Source organism: Acanthochromis polyacanthus, chromosome 1 (assembly GCF_021347895.1).
Source record: "Acanthochromis polyacanthus isolate Apoly-LR-REF ecotype Palm Island chromosome 1, KAUST_Apoly_ChrSc, whole genome shotgun sequence".
Classification (NCBI taxonomy): domain Eukaryota; kingdom Metazoa; phylum Chordata; class Actinopteri; family Pomacentridae; genus Acanthochromis; species Acanthochromis polyacanthus.
The window spans coordinates 34,311,040-34,329,850 of record NC_067113.1 but is presented as its reverse complement, the minus strand read 5'-3'; the positions used below and the strand labels follow the sequence as shown (position 1 = coordinate 34,329,850).

General features: G+C 39.7%; 1 protein-coding gene across 1 annotated transcript in view; it reads left to right on the top strand.

Annotated features, from left to right (window-relative positions):
- The window catches only part of syne2b (spectrin repeat containing, nuclear envelope 2b), a 196,732-nt gene that overhangs the window by 88,700 nt on the left and 89,221 nt on the right, over nucleotides 1-18,811 (top strand). The window contains exons 64-76 of the mRNA XM_051946040.1: nucleotides 3,921-4,076; nucleotides 4,196-4,336; nucleotides 4,479-4,655; nucleotides 5,486-5,623; nucleotides 5,710-5,895; nucleotides 5,975-6,088; nucleotides 6,194-6,346; nucleotides 6,430-6,546; nucleotides 7,938-8,069; nucleotides 10,059-10,160; nucleotides 10,661-10,738; nucleotides 12,123-12,221; nucleotides 17,910-18,047. Coding sequence (XP_051802000.1) covers nucleotides 3,921-4,076; nucleotides 4,196-4,336; nucleotides 4,479-4,655; nucleotides 5,486-5,623; nucleotides 5,710-5,895; nucleotides 5,975-6,088; nucleotides 6,194-6,346; nucleotides 6,430-6,546; nucleotides 7,938-8,069; nucleotides 10,059-10,160; nucleotides 10,661-10,738; nucleotides 12,123-12,221; nucleotides 17,910-18,047 — 1,731 coding nt within the window. The remainder of the gene's footprint in view (nucleotides 1-3,920; nucleotides 4,077-4,195; nucleotides 4,337-4,478; nucleotides 4,656-5,485; nucleotides 5,624-5,709; nucleotides 5,896-5,974; nucleotides 6,089-6,193; nucleotides 6,347-6,429; nucleotides 6,547-7,937; nucleotides 8,070-10,058; nucleotides 10,161-10,660; nucleotides 10,739-12,122; nucleotides 12,222-17,909; nucleotides 18,048-18,811) is intronic.

Here is an 18,811-nt window from a genome sequence, read left to right as displayed (position 1 = left end):
TGACTGTAAAACCACATTTCAACCTTCAGTTAATCCTGTTAAAGAAGAGAGCACTGGAGAAAAAAATACAAAAATGTCCAGACATTTCTTAAAAGGTGCTGACTTGCTGGGGTGCTTTTGCCAACTAAAGAAGAACTTGGTCGAGTGAAATCATGCAAACTCTTCAGCCAGACAATTTGGTTGTGAGGATGACTTAAATAAGTTTCCGTCTACGTCATAGATGGATAGGTAGATAGATACTGAGGGAAATTCAAGATTCATCATTTCTTGTATAGCATGCTGTTTTTCAAGGAACAATCTTAGTCATTGTTCCACACACATAACATGCTTTACATATTCTTTTAAAAGAGGGTGAAGTTGACAATACAGAAGATAATATAGAGCATAATTGTCAGCAACGAAAGGCATTAAATCACTTCTTTGTTACAATAAGTAGACACTTCCGAATCTCACTTGGACATAACTGTTTTTCTACCAACGTTCATGATTTTGCCAATCATTTGTCACGTCTTTCACATCGTGACAGTGATAATAAAAAACTGTTTGAGCAAGAAGAGGTGTTTAACCAGCAATGAATACACAACTTTTATTAACTCTATATCTCATCTTCTGTCTTAGAGATTCAACTCTTTTCTCCAAATTAAACTCTTCTTGAATTACACACATTAGAGCTGTAGTGAACATTGAAATCCTCCTCTTCAACCAGTCCATTGGTCACACTGCTCAGTTTCAATCTAAGCCATCTTTCCTTCCATAAAATGATGATTTTTAAGTTCTGTTTTTCAAAGAACTATCTTATCTTCAGCAATTTCACCAGTTTTCTACAACAAAAAAACTCAGATTAAATTTCTTTCTGCTCTTAAACCAATTGAGTCGTCATATTAAGAAAAAAAGCATTCTCAGTTAATCTGTAGATGAACTAAATGTTCCACAGAGCACAGAGTTCGCTCAACCTGCAGCCTTTTTAGCCTAAATTAATTCTAAATCAACATACAAAGTCAGTCTCTGCAGCATATTAAGTCACTGTAAAATGGTTGTTTTCTACTGAAATCACTGGAAGCAGAGCAGCTGCACATTTTCATCTGATTCCTGAAACTATATCAACTGGGGATTCAGCACAAAAATGATGAAGACAAATTGGCTGCTGTTTGTAATGTTTAGACTTGACAAACTGATGATTTCTTTGACATATTTCCAGTTATTTTGGAGTCAGTTCCCAGTTAATGTTCATTCAATAAGTTCGACCGAACAGTTTCCATGACGTTGGACCGGTTCAAAGTTGTGAAAACGCGTTCCTTTGCTGCCAAAAATAGTGGATCAATCCTGATGAAGAGCTTTTCTTCATTAGAAATAACACCAGAGATTGTCCAACCAATGAGAACTGGGTTAGATGGATGATGACCAATTAATTGACTGGGACGATGCAGGCTTGTTTTGATAAAATTCAGTTCAGTTTAGTTGTATTCATGTAGCACTGATTCACAGCATGTCCTCTCAAAGCACTTTACACAGTGAAGACCACCAATTTTATATAGCGAAAGTGTTAAATATTCCCATTTTTCTAACACTTAGACTTTCCCAACAACATTCTAACATGGAAATGGTAGTTAAAAGTTTCATAAAATGGCCTAAAAACTCTGCAAAAACTAACATTTTCCAACTATATCTGATCTTTTGCAAAATGTCTGGATGCTCTGTATCATCTTTGCTGTCTGAAGCATAACAGATTTGCTTAATAAAGCTTCTCAGTGAACCAGTCCTCACAAATATAGCTACAAACAGATCACACCGGTCGCTCTCAGCTCTCTGGTGCAAACAAACCTCGTCGTCCTCCGTCCTTTGAACAACAAGCTCAGTTTCAGGGTGATAACAGGATGCTCCTCCCTGTACAGCAGAGCATCGGACGCTGTCAGGACCAGGTCTGTGTTAACTCTCACTTTTTACATCATTTTCAGTCTTTCCTTTTAAGATAATGTAGGTTGTTATTGTAAAGTAGTGGTTCAGTGAGGTGAATAGAGTTCACTCTTTAAGTATTGTGCAAATGAAGGGCTTGAAGTTGAAGATTCTGGAGTGAGTGTTTACTGCGGAACAAAGCACTGGGAGCTTACAAGCAGTTTCTTTGGTAAAAAGTGTAGATAAGATTAATGCTTTGTTCCAGAAAAATAAGATTTCTGCTGTTTACAATACTAAATTCAATCTTTTTCTTGAAAATACTCTTGCTGAAGTTGGTGAAAGGAGCGTTGATTCTAATAAACGTCAAGAAAATCCATGTATTGTAAATGTTGTTGTTACAAAGGATGTCCTGATCAGCTTTTTTTTGCTCCTGATCTGATCAATGATGTAATATTTAGCATCTTCCACGACACGATCCTGAGATAATACACACCTTAAGTATTGTAGATCAGTTGCAGTACCTGGTTGTTCCACCAGATGGAGCTCTTACTGTTTAATATTGTAGCGACCAGAGGAAGTGGTGACTTCTGTGTTGGCAAGAAGAGAGCATTGTGTTTTTTTCCTTTAGCTAGCCAATGGGCCCCATGACACAGACTTTTATGAGGTTTAAGGCGTGTGTTCATGCCACTACCGATCAATTAAAAATGAACAGGACGTCCCTAATTGTTGTTGTTGCTGGAAAATATACGAGATGATCAACAAGTTCAGACACTGAGGATAAAAATCAGAAACTGTACCTGATTTTTACATTTGGCTGCCGTTGTTGTCAAAGTAGCCTCCTTGTGCAGTGCTGCTCTGCTCCCAGTGCTTCTGCAACGCTTCCTGGAGCTCCTGTTGTCTGAACGTGTGATGAACCAAATCTTCTAAAACTAAACACAACCCTTCGACTTGAATTAGACTTTTTGGAAGATGACAGTCATAAGGAGAGGGCATCTAGAGAGTGACGACTGCTTTTGTGACTAAAATAATAGTTTGTCTTTAGAGCATCCACAAACCACCACATTTTATGTCTTTCGCACCTGATGTTTGCCTTACAATGTTGACAGTCCAACTCTGGGGGACAAATTAAAAGTGCACAGCAACCAGCATGCTCCAGATATTCCTGAACTGACACCTGTCTATAGTTGAGTCCAGTTCCGAACTTGGAGATTGCAGCTCTTCCATTGTTAAGCTGCTGTTTCTTCTCCTGATGGCAGCTGCAGACCCTCCTGTGGTCACCATGAGGATTCTCCACATGAAAGTTGGATCATCCAGCTGCAGAAAGTGAAGTTTTCTCTCTTTGGAAAGTTTGAACTCCATGGAGAAATCACCAATGTCCATGTAGAAGTGGTTACAAGAAGCAGTTAAAGATGTTGACGATATGGCGTCTCCCCTGACTCGTAGCGGTTACTTCCACAGGTTGGAGATGTCTAGGTTGTAGTGGTGCAACGGATCATCATTGATCCGTGATCCGTTCGGATCGACGTCATCGGTTCGGCACACACATGACCCGCGGATCGATTTCTGGAAAAAAAAACAAAAAGTTGTGCTCCGTCCGCACGCAGCTTGTGGTGAGTGGAGAAAGGAAGAGGGCAGATATGGCGAGTAGGGCTGGCCCGAAAACTTTGCTTTCGTTTTGTCTTCAGTTAAACTGAAGAATTCCCAAACAGCGGAGGTCTTCAGCATCTTGTCTTGTGTTTGTGCAACGAAGTGAAGCGTGACGTCAGAGTCGGCAGCAACCCGGCCATTCGGGTGGTGGTAAGAAACAGGAATGGATGAACCGAGATGAGCCGAACACGACGGGATGAGCCGAAGAGGGCCGAAGGCGAAGGGAAGAGACAGCTCCGAATATTTTCGACGTGTATATGTCATAGACATGCTGAAAATGATCCGATCCGTGACTCTTGATCCGAGGACCGATCCGATCCGTTGCACCACTACGAGGTTGCGTCTTTTATTTACAGGATCTTTTCTGTCTGTGCTTTCAGGACCTCTACAGCCAGCTGTGTACCCAGAAATCTTTACTGCAGCGCATCATGGAGAGTCTGAAGATGAAGTACTCGGACATGTACTCTCTGGTACCAGTAGAGGTCGACAGCCAACTAAAGGAAGTCACAAAGTCACTGCAGGAAGTCGAAGTAAAGGTACACAAGACTTTAACTCTCAGAGAAGGAACTGCTGACGTTTTATCCTGTAGACAGAATGGGGAAAAAAGGCTGTTTCCTGGTGTAATAACTGTTGCTGTCTCTGATTGGTCGTTCAGGTGGGCGAGGCGGTGTCCAGGAGTGGTCCGGTCCATAAACTGGGAGCGAAGCTGTCGGAGATCCAGGCCGGTCTGAGATCAGTTCAGAACCGACTGGAACAGAGAAGTCCAACGGTGATCGAAGCAAAGGTCACTCAGAAGGTACATAACAGTTACCGTTTATAAAGTTAAAAGTATTTTAAGTGTTTTTCTGCCGTCCTGTCTCCGCAAAGTACATTTTGGCATCAGAATAAATGAAATAATCACCCGTAAATCTTCATTTGTGTGTTTTATTTCTACTCAGCGTGTCTGGGACGAGCTGGACGTCTGGCATTCCCGTCTGGCCGCTCTGGAAGTCGACCTGCAGGACTTGGAGAAGCCCGAGGAGGCTTTAGTCCTGACGGAGAGGCTGGTGGAGGTTCAGCAGCATCACTCTTTACTGGCCAAACAGGCGGAGCAGAGGACGACGTTACTCAGCAAGGTGAGTTTTTACATCTAAAGGTTTGTTTTCTCTCTAAATATCTGCCTATTTATGGTTTTCTCAGGCAGAATGAAAAGCTGTGGAGTCTCCAAATGTGTTTGGTGTCAAACAACAAAGACATAACGACTGTTTCTGTGCTTTTAATTAATGTTTATTCGTTTGGTGGCCTCAAATATCACAGCTCAGTAAAGGAGTGTGAAAGCTACTTTTTCCACTCAAAAAGGACTTTGTTGGGTCGTATGTGTTGTGAGTTGTAATGTATTTTCACAGTTAATATTCTGTTTTCTCTCTTGTCCGTCATATTTAGACTCAAATCCAGAGTTTAAAAGACATTTTTGGTTTATTTTAATCTAGAATTTTTTCCATTAATGTGACAAATACAATCGGTCATGTTAACTTCACACGCTACGACTTTGTTGTAGAGATTCAGGGAAATGATTAACTGCACTGAACAGCTTGTGAACAGCATTTAACAGTTATTTACAGTTTGTTTTTTTAAAAATCTGACCCAAAGGAAGCACAGAACCGCTTAGAATGGACATTTTTCTAACTGCATGAGGCATCTCCAGCATTCAGTAAGCTTTCTACCTCCCAAACTCAGCTCTGAAAATGTAAAAGTAATGTTATTTTGGACAATTTTAGACTAGGAGGAAAATAAAACTACTTTCTACTCCTTCGTGGTGGTTCTGTTTCCATTGAGGCGCGGGACTTTCTGAAAAATGAACCTCAGTGACGACAAAACCAGAAATTTCTTTGGTCCTTCTCATAACTGGTAGCTTTACAACAGAGATCAGGCTTTGTGTGGTTGTACTAAAAGTGTTTGTCTTCAGATCCACACGTGGCTCCAGGAGCATCAGGAGATGATCAACAGCTCTAAAAGTTGGATGTCTGAAGCTCAGTCGTGGCTCGCTGCTCCCTGCACCTACACCTCGGCTAAATGTCTGGGCAGCCACGTTCACGCTCTGCAGGTCGGTACGCTGCACCACGGCACATTTCCACACTGCTTTTTCACATTTTTAAACTAAACTAACGTCCTCTGTTTCTTGGTGTACAGATGGTGCTGGACGACTCGGCCCAGATCCGAACCACTCTGCAGAACTTCAGCTCCGTCCTGAAGGAGATGTCGCAGGTTTGCGACGTCACGACTCTGCAGGAGCAGCTGGTGGAAGCCGACCGCCAGGTGGCCGACGTCCAGGACAGTTTCACGGCTCCTCTGTCTCAGCTGGAACATGCCGCTGCCGTGAGTCTTAATATTCTAGTTCTTCATCCGTGTGCTCAGACTGTTCTTTACCTTCCTGAATGTGCTGATTGATTTCCAGGAGGTGGAGGCCATCGAGAGTGAAGTCAGGAAGATGGAGAGCGACGTGGCTGAGATCAAGACTTTACTGTCTTCTCCTGAATCTTTACCGAGCCCCAGAGAGGACAGCCTCAAGGTGAGTTTGTCTTTAAGTTGTTCATAGTTGTGAGCCAGGAATACAAAATAAAGTGCTGCTAACCATCTTTTTCTGGTTTTCTTGATGTTTTTTTTTTTTCCACAGACGGTTGAACAGAGGATCCAGTCGATGAGGAGGACAGTAGCTGAGATCCAGAAGTGCAAACCAGGACTCTGTCTTCCAGAAAAGGCTGAAGAGACTCTGACTGTGTTCAGTGTTGTGGATCAGCTCCAGACTCTGCTGCTGGAGCTGGAGAAGGTCGGTTAATCAGTCATTTAATCACTCAGATAGTTTAACTAAAAGTGGAGTTTACTGAATCTTTTCCTTCAATGTTTTTGCAGAAGGTTCCTGCTCTGTTCATCGCACAGCCTCCGACTCCGGTCCAAGCCAAAGCTCAGTCAACCAAACAGACGACGTCTCAGCCTCAGCTGCAGAAATCTGCTTCTGGAGAGGCCGAGGTGAGTTTGGTCCAAATTAAAAGAACTTTAAAATGTTTAAAAGGAGAAAATTTGTGCTTAAGCTTCAGTCAATTCCAGCCATTTACAAAAAATCGCTAATATTCTATCTGTAAATAAAAAATATGACGAGAAGTACAGGGAATATTGGACGCAAGGTGCATTTCCTTGAAAACGACCGATTCGTGGATTTTATACCGACTTCAGGACATGTTTTGGACAAAATAGTTTACTGGCTTGTTTCGTCTGGATGTAAAAGGTTGGATTATGGCCGTTTTTTGTGGAATATTTTCATCTGTGTGTAACAATGAACCCGGAAATGTGAGTCGCGCTGTGTGCGTTGAAGCCGTGTATAGAGAACAGATGGATGGATATTCGTTGTTTGTCGGACAAATGTGTTTGTATTACCCGCTGTGGTAATCACATCTGAAAGTGGTTTATACCGGCGGATTCATGAGAATCTAAGCTTTCCATCGGCGTATAGTGTTTGTATAATCGGGTTTGCAGCCGTCGGACATTCTTTAAATTCCTATGCAAATTAGTAGGTGTACCGCCGGCGGTACACTGAAGCTTAACGGGTTAAATGTCGGAAAATGTCTCCTGTGTGTCCTTATAATGAATTCTATGAGGTGTGATCAACAAGTTTTGAATCAGTGATACTCTGCTCCCTGTGCTCCTGCAACACTTGCTCCCTAGAAATGCAGTTATGAACGCTGAATCTCCTAAACTGTCTCAAAACGGCAAACCTTCAAGTAGAGTGGAAACGGCTGTTGTTACTTCATAGCATGAACCATAAACCTGAAATTGGAATTAATTTTTTTGTGGGAATAAGACATTGCAGAGACAAATCTAGAGAGTAGAACAGATAAGGAGTGAAAGTTGTAATGCGTCGTGCCACAGCTGAGGTCATTTGCGGCAAAAGTTCTTCCTCAGACATCTCAGGACGTTATTCTAAGTGCAAACCATGATGTACATCCACATGAATGTTGAAGAAAACGGCAAACGTCACTCGACTCTGCTTCCTTGGTCGTGGAGGTTGCAGCTCTTCCAGCATTAAACTGTTTCTTCTCCTGATGGAAGCTGCCAGCCCTCGTCTGGTCACCATCATGATCCTCCACATGAAAGTTGCATCCTCCAGCTGCTCACTTTGACAAAATGTGATGTTTGCTGTCTGACAAAGTTTAAATTCCACTGTGAAATCGCAAACATGCACAAACAAACATTACAAAAACGTCTGGAACTCAAGTCTTAATGATCGATGATCGTGCGCAGACAGTCCCAGAACTCTTTGATTGCACCTCGTCCGTCCATTATGTGCTGCCCCAAAGTTGTTATATGTAGAGACCAAGAAACAATCCGTTTAACAAAAACTACACTTTGCTCTTTCCTTACAGAAGGAGGAACAGGGTCAAATCAGGATCGTCCACGTTGAAGAAGACGTTCTGAGGAGAACCGGAGCCACACTGCTGACAGTAGAACGAACCTCACCTGAACAGAGACAGTCCTGGACACCTGAAAGCACTCAGGTAAGAAAACCTCATCCTTCGCCTCTTTTACAGACAGGAAGTGAGCATCAGTTGATCAGAAAACCAGAATCTAGCTTTAAAAAGATGCTGAGTTTGGTCTTATGTGTCGCACGTGCGGTTGATCTTCCATTTGTCATTAACAAAATGTAAAATTATTACAATTTTACTTTCTTTTTTTCCCCCTCTGCATGCTGAATGCTACTAATTTCTCTGCTCGAAATGTTTTTTGTGATGAATCCTGTTAAAGTTTTGCTTTGCACTAATTAACAGAAAAAAACATTTTCAGTCAACAAGCTTCACTTAAACCTGGAGAAGATCCCAACTTTTTCAAAACGTACCAGGTATTTCCTTCAGAATTTAGAGGGAGGTTTGTATAACATTTTTTTCAAGATATTTAGAAATATTTCTGTTTGATTTAGAGGCATTCCAGCTTCGATTTCCTGCCTCTAAATGAAGTAAAACAATTTAAGCGAGTTCATGAGAGAGAAATATGTTAAAACAAGAAGTTTTGCCAAACTTGGACCGCCCGGCGACAAAGATGACCCCTGTGACCTTGAAAATGAGGTCACGGTCACCAAATGCGAACTTGACCTGTGTCTTATTATGGTACACCTGTGTACCAAATATGGTGAGGCTACATCAATATTTTATCGAGTTATCGCACGGAAACCAAATTGTTACAGACAAACAAGCAAGCAAGACCATGCAGCTGAAAACAATACCTTCCGGAAAACGCAGTTTTGCCGGGCGGTAATAACTCAATAAAAACACACCAGATTGATTAAAAACTATCCTGACATCCAACAAAACGACCTCCTTGTGGAGTTAATAAAGCTTCAAAAAGAGAACCATGATTCCAAATAACTGTCATGGCAATTTAACAAAGAAAATGTGGGTTAGTCTAGTTTTCATTCATTGCTTTGGTGTGACTGTAACTAAAGATGATTTTCTTCGCCGATGACTCTGTTTATTTTCTCATTTTATCGGTTTTGTTTTTTTTATAAGATGTCAGAAAATGGTGAAAAATATTCAACAGTGTTTCGCAAAATCCCCCAGATATTCAGTTTACTGCATATGTTGCCTTTTAAGAAGCTGGAACCACAATCTGTTTATACATCATTTTATAGAGCTTTGAGTTAAGACCTGGGTCAGTGATGGTACACACAGTGCAGCTAAAGAGAACATCCGGTCATCCCAGTGTTTGTATTTTGACTTACGTATTTCAAGCAGCTGCTGATCAGATGACCTCAGAGCTCTTTTTTTTTTGTACTCAGTTTTTAAAAAGTACACCAGATGTTTCCATCTGCATTTAGAGGGAGGTTTGAAAAACATTTTTTTGCAAGAAATTTAGAAATATTTCAATTTGATGTCTCGAGTTTAACTGTTTTATTTAGTATAGGCTTTGCAGCTTCAATTTCCTGCCTCTAAAGGAAGTAGAGTTGATAAAAAGAAATTCCAAAATAAAATGTGGATTAGCCTCGTTTTTATTAATTGCTTTGGGGCGGCTGCAACTAACAATGATTTTCTTCACCGATGACTGTCTTATCGTCTCAATTAATCGGTTTGTTGTTTTGTCTGTAAAAAGTCAGAAAATGGTGAAAAATATTTAACAATGTTTTGCAAAGTCCCAAAAATATTCAGTTTACTGTCATATATTGACAGCTGGAATCACAAATTTTTTCCTGTTTTCTTAAAAAAAATGACTGAAACCGATTAATGCATAATAAATAGTAGTTATTTAATAATAGACAGCTGATACACTAATCGATTAATTATTGGAATTTAGTTATTGAGTGTTGCTAAAGGTGGAGGTAAATGCTTTACAGGCACCTTCTAACCTACTAATGCTGTTACCATTAATGTCTTCCAATGCAAAACTTCAAATATGTGCGTTAAAAACACACAATAAGGAAACAAGGCCAGAGTTAGCGAGCCAGATGTTTGCTCCCAGATGTTGTGACTCTGCACATGAGCGTGTTTTCATGTCAGCAGCGTGAGCATCCAGCTGCTGAAGGCGAGCAGAGAGTGGAAGAGTTTGGAGGAGGTGTTTTCTGGTGGCTCTGGGATGCTTTCCTGGGCACTATGCCGGAGGTAAAGAAGATCGAGGAAAATCCATTTTCAGCCGTTTTCTTCCTCTGTTCATACACTGCTTTCATTCAGCTCCTTTCATGTTGCAACCCACGGTCAGGGAGGACGTTTTCCACGATTAATTCTAAGAAATTATAGGAAATTATGTGAACATTTGATGAAACACCTGAGACCCGATTACTGATCCAGCTACGATTAAAGCATTTATTGAATGACTAATCTCTGACCTGGGTCACTCTGCTCCCCATCACCTTCCTCACCTCTACTACCACCTCCCTACTCGTCGTAATAAACCCCTTCCTGAATCTCCATGCATCTCTTCAATCACTGCACTTCCTTCTTTCCTCTGTCAGCTTGTTGTTCTTCCTCTAGAGGGCAGTATTGGGTTTGTAATCTATGAGTCAGTAGCATTAACTCTCACCAGTTCACTAGCTGTATTTTTTCTGTCAGCCTTACAGCGTTTAGGTTTGGCAGTTTTCTATAATTTGTCTCGTTGATTTCAGGAACCTGCTGTTGTCGCCTCAGAAGAGGCTGAAGCTGCTGTTGGACAAAAAACTGAACCGACTGCCGCAGAAAACAAGGTAACTGAACTTTTATGACATGTTTTATTAGGACAAGTCTGATAATGTTTCTTACAAAAAGACGAGAATGAATCGATCCTACTAACATACTGTCTGGGTGACCAAAAAAAAAAAATCCCTGGTGCTGAAAAATTAAGCCGCAGTTCCTTAAATGTCCACTAGAGGCTGATTCCAAAAACAAGTCAGCTCCATGTTAATGTCCAACTTTACATTAAAAACAAAAACAAGTTTAAAGCCTGCAACATAAAACAGTTTTGGTCTCTATAGTTAATTCCCACATTCATGACAGCTGCACAGGGTCTGAATTTTGTTTAAACCCAAGTTTTTAAATTAAGGTATTAAGGCTTCAAGTTGTTCAAAACTAAAGGTGTGGCTGCTTTAAATTGGCAGGGGAACACTTCAGATGTTCCAGATCTTCAAAATACATGCTTTTCTTAAAATTGTATTTTCAATTTTTAATAATACAATAATTGTTTTAAAACTGTCATTCCTCAAATGTCCACTAGAGGCTGTCTGCAAAAGTGAATCAATCGCCATAGACCTCCATGTTAAAATGTCCAACTTTACAGCAGAAATAAACAAGTTTCTAACCTGAAACAACAACAGTATCTGCCTCTATAGCTAATTTTACTGTTTCTGACAATTGTACAGTGGCTAAATTTTTATGACTTACCCATTTAAATTGAATGATGGCTTGAAGTCGTGCAGAATGGTTTATTTACAGTATTTAGTTATAACACAATATTTTGAAAAAAAATAATGAAAACAGATGAAAGAAACTAGCAGACAAAATCATTGAAGGCTGCAAGTTTTTTTTTACAATGTTAATAAATAAGTTATACTAATTTTCTTTGACAAATTTTGGTTCTTATGGCTGCTGCATTGTAGCAGAAAGGGCCTTTGTGGTGTTTTTTTCTTAAATCTATATTTATGTAGTGGGTTGAAAATGTGTGTTTTGATTTTCATCTTTTATTGCATTCCTTCACAAAAACTCAAATCCAGAATATCTCCAGACTTATCTTTAAATTAACATTGGTGATATGTTTCATAGACCTTTTGTTTCTCGTTATAAACTACTTACAGTATAGATTGGTTTATAAGTCTGAGCTGCATGTTCACTTATGTCTGAAATAGTGATCTAGTAGCAACAATAATAATGGAAAATGTAGGTTTAGGTTATTTTTACATCAATAACACAAGGTCTTATTGACTCATCTGAAAATAAGTGTTATAAACAGTAAATAATCACAATTTGTTCAGAATAACAGAACTCAGACATGTTTAACATGATGTGACGTAATTCTTAACAACGTGGCTGAGTAACTGTGTGAAGTATGTAACGGACTGACCTGACTGATCTTCTAACCTGCTCATGTTTCTTTAGGATGTTGAGGTCTCCACTGACACCACTGAAGCAAGTTCATCTGAAGCTTTATCAAAACCCCTGGGCACAGTCAGAACTCAGTCACTGCCCGAGAGCATGGTAAACACTGCCTCCACCGTAAAGGCCTCCAAAGCCGACTCTGGCTCCCAGCAGAAATGTGTAGTCTCCTAGATCTAGATCTTCTCAACCTAGAACTTTCTAGATCTGTGTCAAAAGTCTTCAAATGCCTTTCAGAGGAAGCCTAGATTCCACTGCTTCTTGTAGAACAAACCTTACATTTCTCATTTCTTGTCTGAAATCAGTCCTAAAGCTTCCGACCTGCTCTCGAAACTGTTTGGACTCACTATGGTTCTAGAATTAAAGTGCAAATCTGCCAACAATTTGTCCAACTTCTTCTAGATCAGACATAAAACTTTTCTCGATTCCAGTTGAGATTTAAATGGAATCTTTAAGATCGAATCCTGGAGCTCCAACTGTTTCTAGTTCATATTCAACTCTCCCTTCTTCTACCAAACCACAAAGTCTGTGGTTCTTCTATAAGTTGGACTCTAGAACCAAGAGTTTCACTATAACAAGCATCCTAATTTCTAGAACCAAAGCTAGAACACCTACATCTCTTACAACCTACATAAAAAATCCAGTACTTCTAGATCCACCTTTTGGGCTCTCATTGCCTTCTAGAATCCAATCTAAGTCTACACCCCATCTGGACATCCAGATGTTAAGCTATTTTCTGGAGCTCAAATTGTTTTTATACCCCCCCCCCCCCCCAAAAAAAAAAAAAAAAAAAAAAAAAAACCAAACAAAAAAACTCCTTCAACTGACTTTTGGAACCAAATCTAGAAAAGCCTACTTCTTCTACAACCTATGGAAAAAATCCAACCTTTTCTAGATCCTCTGTTTGAGCGCTAGGTCTGGAGCCAACCCTTGATTCCAAGGACCCCTGTAGAACTCTTGCAATGTAAACCTCATCTAGAACTCTAGATGTAGAGCTCCTGTTCTAGAGTTCCCCTTGTTTTTAGACAGCCAAAAAGTTAGAACTCCTCCAACTTCCAGAACTGAATCTAGAAACACTACTTCTTCTACAACCTACATATGAAATCCAACTGTTTCTGGATCTTCCCTTTGAGCTCTAGATCTAGAATCAAGCCTTGATTAATCCTTGTATTCCACATCTAGAACTCTTTTTTTTTTTTCCAAGAGCTCCAAAAAGAGAAGTCCTCAGAACATAAATTTCTCCTGTAGCCTGGTGCATATGCACCAGTCTTTTTTAAGATATTCTCTAGAATCAACCAGGCTTCTAGAAAAGTCTTCTGAACAAATCTTAAGAGTCTTCTAGAACAGGTCGTGGAACTTCTACTTCTTGAAGTTGGAATTCTTCTAGACTTTCTGGAGCTAACTGTAGAGTTCATTTATGAGAAATCAACCTAGAACACCCATTTTTTTCTAGAACCATCCAACCATAGAATGTCCAACCTCCTCTAGAATCCAGCTTCGTTTTCAGCAACCTCTGGAACCTCCTTCTGACTTCTCTAGAATCACTTACCATACGACCAAACTCGTACCTTTCTTGTAGAACCTTCCTTTCTTCTAGAAAATCAAGCCCAGAGCTCCCGATGATTCGTAGCTCCAGACGTCCTCTAGAAACGTGTCCCTTTAAACGTTCAGTGCATTTACATGGCAGAGGATCGAAAACCTTTTTGTTTACATTTTAAATCTCGGCGTTTCTAGATGAACTGCGATTAAAAAAAATAAACTAAAACGCAGCGAAAGAACAAAATCAAAGCAGATACGTGCCAAAGATTTTCCAAGTTTGTGTTTACATTTAAGATTACCGAGCTCACTGAGAGTCATTTAGTGTTTTGGAGATGATCTCGTAGTGAGAAGTGTTGATTCACCAAAAAATGAAGGCAGACTGGTGGTATTTAGCATGCGGGGTGGACGTTTGGCAACAATCTGTATTAAGCTTTTTGCATGGACCTTTTCTCTGATGTTTTTATAAAAGTGTATGAATAGACTTTAATGTGAGCCATGTTTTGTAATAATGTATAATATAGGGGATGGTGGTTTTAAATGATTGGATCCAGAGCACATCTGTTGAAATGAACACCTGTTTGCTCGCTTCTGTGCATCTGCTGTTTGTATTCTCAATAATCTGAACATAAATATATCTATAAATAATATAAATAAAGTGGGGTTTGTTGTTTTAATTGTTACTTCGATTCCTGCTTTTGGAACGTTCATTTTTCACTTCCGCAGTACAGGTTTTATATTTAAGTACCTTTTTAAGAGCCATGAAAATGCACTACTTTGATTGATCACTGATTAACACGCCACTGTTAACGGATGAAAATGACGGAACTCCCAGTTTAGTGGTAACTTTAGCCTTATTTCATGTAAGATTAGCTGCCAGATATTCAATTAATCGCCAAATATTATAAATATTATCTGGTCTCTTCCGTCCTGTATGTTTATAAGGTGAAAATCTTTGAGTTGTGGACAAAACAAGACAATCGATCTTCATTTTTAAGATGTTTTAAAGCCCAAACAACTCATCGATCAAGTAAAAAGATACGTAAAAGCATCTTTAAAGCTACCACTTTGGGAAGTTCGAGGTTTCTCCTGGAAGCAACTCAGATGTCTTACATTACTTGGCATGTAACTGTTCCACTTGTTGTCTTTCTGTTATGTCTGCAAAGAAACCAAACACAAATAAACCCACAACGGTGATCCACTCCTCCGTCTCTTTTTCTGTGTCAGGAACTCGTGAAGGGACAGAAGGGGGGCGTTAATAAACAGAGTACACATCAATACTGCATTTATACCTGCATAAAACATAAAATATACATTTAAAGATTTCAGAGAGGAGCTGTGAGGAACCTGGTTGTTTTTCTGAGGAATCTCAAAGCTCAGTTCTGCAAACATCTGGACTAAAATCCTCCAAAAGTCCTATAGAAACAGTAAATCTGCCATAAAAACACACAAAATCACATTTACCACCAAATATCCAGCATGATTCAAACCAAAAGCACCGTCCTCCTCCTAACTCTAACCCTCAGAGGTTTGACCGACAGAAAATAACCATCGACTGATTTTTATTTCGTGATACAACTCTGACGTTTGCGCTTTTGACTGCACTGAATGCATTTATCTTAAATGCAATTTTTGTTTATATTTGAATTTATATTCACACAAAAAAACAAAGCAGAAAAATAGGTGCACAGATTGCATGATTTGTGCCCATTTTGATGTCTAAATTGAGTCATTTGTACACTTTATGACTAAAATGTCCCATAAAGCAATTTAATTCAAGTCCCTAACTTTGCTGTCTTAAACATTAAACTAGATTCTGAGTCCTCTGTTCATTACAGTTTGTATAAAACACATTAGCTCTTGTTGGAGGTCATTAAGCATCACAGAAGTCATGGTGCTCGTTGCTAGCTAAATCCCCACATCTCCAGAATAACTCAATTTTTTCTGGTGCTCAAACCTTGTTCAGAAATATCAGAAAAACGTATTGAAACTTCCTAAAAATTACTCACATTTTGTCTAAATGACCCAAAATTTGTTCAAAATTACTTCAAACTTGTCCCAAATCATAATAAAAATGTCCAGAATGCCTCAACATTTCGTCTTCGTCATGGTGCCCATTGCTAGCCAAAATAATAGTAAGGATAAATTCTGTCTTAGTCAACTCCAGTTTGTCTTGAACACATGTGCTCTAGTCTGAGGTTATTAACAGTCACAGAAGTCTTTGTCATGGCGCCCCTCTCTACAGTACTACATAGTTAGAGGCTCCACCTGGTGGAATAATCGGAAACTCAAAAACTCTTGAAATGTCTCCAGAGTGACTCAAAATTAGTCTAAAATCCCCAAAATTTGTTGATAATTTCTCAGAATTGTTCAAAATGAGAAAAAAACTTGTCAGAAATATCTGAAAACTTTTCCTAAACTACTCAAATTTTGTCTAAATTACTTAAAATTTGTCCAAAATGCGTTGTGATGCTGTGATGTGAACGTTGCTCCATTGACTGAATCTGCTGTACTGCATTTATCTTGAATGCATTTCCATTTTGTAAAACAAAATTTGGGAATTTATATTCACAGAAAGGGCAGAAAGTAGGAAAGAGGGTGCATGGGTTTGAAAACAAGTGATTTGTGCTCATTTTGATACTGAAATTGAGTAAATTACCATTTTAATCCATAAATTACAGAAAATGGCCTCTAAAACAGCCTAAATCATGACCCCAAAGTTTTTTTAAGTCCTCTGTCTTAGCCAATCACCGTATTAAACACACGAGCTCTGGTTGGATGTCATTAAGCATCACTGAAGTCTTTGTCATGGTGCCACTTGGCTAGTTAAATCCCCACAATGGTCTGTTTTAAATGCATTCCCATTTTTTTTGTGAATTATATTCACAAAAAGCCCCAGAGGTGGCAAAATGACAGCATGGATTGCATAAATGAGTGATTTGCATGCATTTTGATAACGAAATTGAATCATTTGTACTCAAATTTTTATTTTAATCCCAAAAATGACTAACAATGTGCCCTAAAACAGCCTAACTCATACCCCCAAAGTTGTTCTCTTAGACATTCCACTGAATTCTAGTCCTTTTAGCCACGGTGTTAAATACATGAGCTCTATTTGGAGGTCATTAAACATCACTGAAGTCTTTGTCATGGTGCTCCTTTGCTAGCCAAACCCCCACAATGCTTCATCCTGAATGCATTCCCATTTTTTGTTTGTGAATTTAAATTCACAAAAAGCCCAGAAAGTAGCAAAGCAGAGATACTGATTGTGAAAACATGTGATTTATGATCATTTTGATACTGCAATTGTGATTTATACTCTTAGATTAGTATATTAATCCCAAAGAATACTAAAAATGGCTTCTGAAACGCTAAAGTTTCTCTCTCATACATTCACTGCTTTCTAAGTCCTGTCTTAGCGAGTCACATTTTTAAACAGTATTTGTCACATTAGCTCTAATTATAAATCATTAAACATCACAGAAGTCTTAGGCATGGCGCCCCTTTGCTAGTTAAACCCCCACAATGATCTGTCTTGAAAGCATTTTAATGTTTTGTTTGTGGATTTATATTCACAGAAAGTCCAAAAATGAGGGCATGGATTGCATAAATGAGGATTTGATGTTGAAAATGACTCATTTGTACTGTTTAAGTAATACTTTAATCCTGTACTTTGCTAAAAAATGGCCTGTGAAGCTGTTAATCTGTGTCCTCATTCTGTTTACGACGAGGTAAGTTGATATCTGTTTAGTGTTGACACCTGGACTTCCTGCAAAACAGACCGAGGAGTAAAATTATTTAAAGAGTGTGATATTTTCAAGCCGTGTGATTATTTCTGACATTCAGAGCAGGTTTGTTGGCTCTGTGAGTCCTTCTGCAGCTGAGATCAGGCACTCGATGCCAAAAGAAAAGTTAAAAACAGCTAAAGGAGCAGGGCACCAGAATCAGCAGATATAATTCAAACAGAGTCATCCATCATGTGGTTGTCAGGTGAGGCTGTCTTTATTTGGCAGCAGGTTGTAGGGAGGTGTTGTGTTTACTGCCGCTCAGCTCCACCCTGCAGCCCGAAGCCTCGTTTCTTTCTTTCTGTCACTGGAGAACCAGGAAGTAGTTTGAGCTGCAGGTGGGTGGAGCCGGGAGGTAAAGAAACAGAGGAAGCACAGAGTTAGAAATGTCAGTGTAGACCAGAGCTGGAGCTTCCTTGGATCTGCAGCCCTGGAGCTCCGAGGCTCAGCCGGGTTTGTTGTGTTTCAGGGACCAGGAGACGTCTTCCATGTCTGCCTGGACAGAGTCGCCCAGCTGGAGTCGTGGCTTCAGGAAGCCCAGAAGATCCTGACAGCCGCTGGACCCGACATGCAGGACAGCATGGAGCAGCAGCTACTCACCTGCCAGGTACTGTAAGCCCCGCCCACCAAAGCAGGTAGCTGTCAGGAGGTAAAACGAGCTTTACACGTCAGCTAGATCTGATAAAACCACCGTTTAACTGATTGGTGTCAGCTTTATCTTTTGTTTTGGGTCTGCGGTCACTCAGGTGTTGTAAAGAGGAACTGTGACTCCAGGGATGCAAATCAATCAGTAATCAACTATTTGATCACAGCGATCGTTTGTCCAGTGCTGGTGCTCCACAGACGCATGACTTAGGCTTTAAATATGTCTTTTCTTTCATATATTGAGATCTATAAGCACTGTAGTTTGTTTTAAACACTTAAACTGTGGTCAGAGGTCATTAACTACCACAAAAGTCTGATTCTTTGCTTACATCTGCCATCACACAGGCGCCATAAAGAGAGCAACAATTCTAGGAAGGATGCTAATTTAGCCGTGTTATGAATTGGTGATCACTTATTGGTACTTTATCTTTTGCTGTTTTAGACATATGACTCGGGCTGTGGTACATACAGTATATCCCTGACATGTAGTAACGCTGTCATGATCAGCCCCAATTTGTCATAAACCAGTGAGTTCTGGTTAGAGGTCATTAATCGTCACAGAAGTCTTTGTCATGGTGCCCCTTTACCAGCTAAACCCCCACAATGATATTGTTTACCAGCATGAACTGTCAAGATAACTTAAGATATTTTTGTTGTTTACACCCAGAATTGTTGGAGTGCAGTCTGAGTGACGCCTCCTCTGGTCTCTACAGTATGAAACAATAA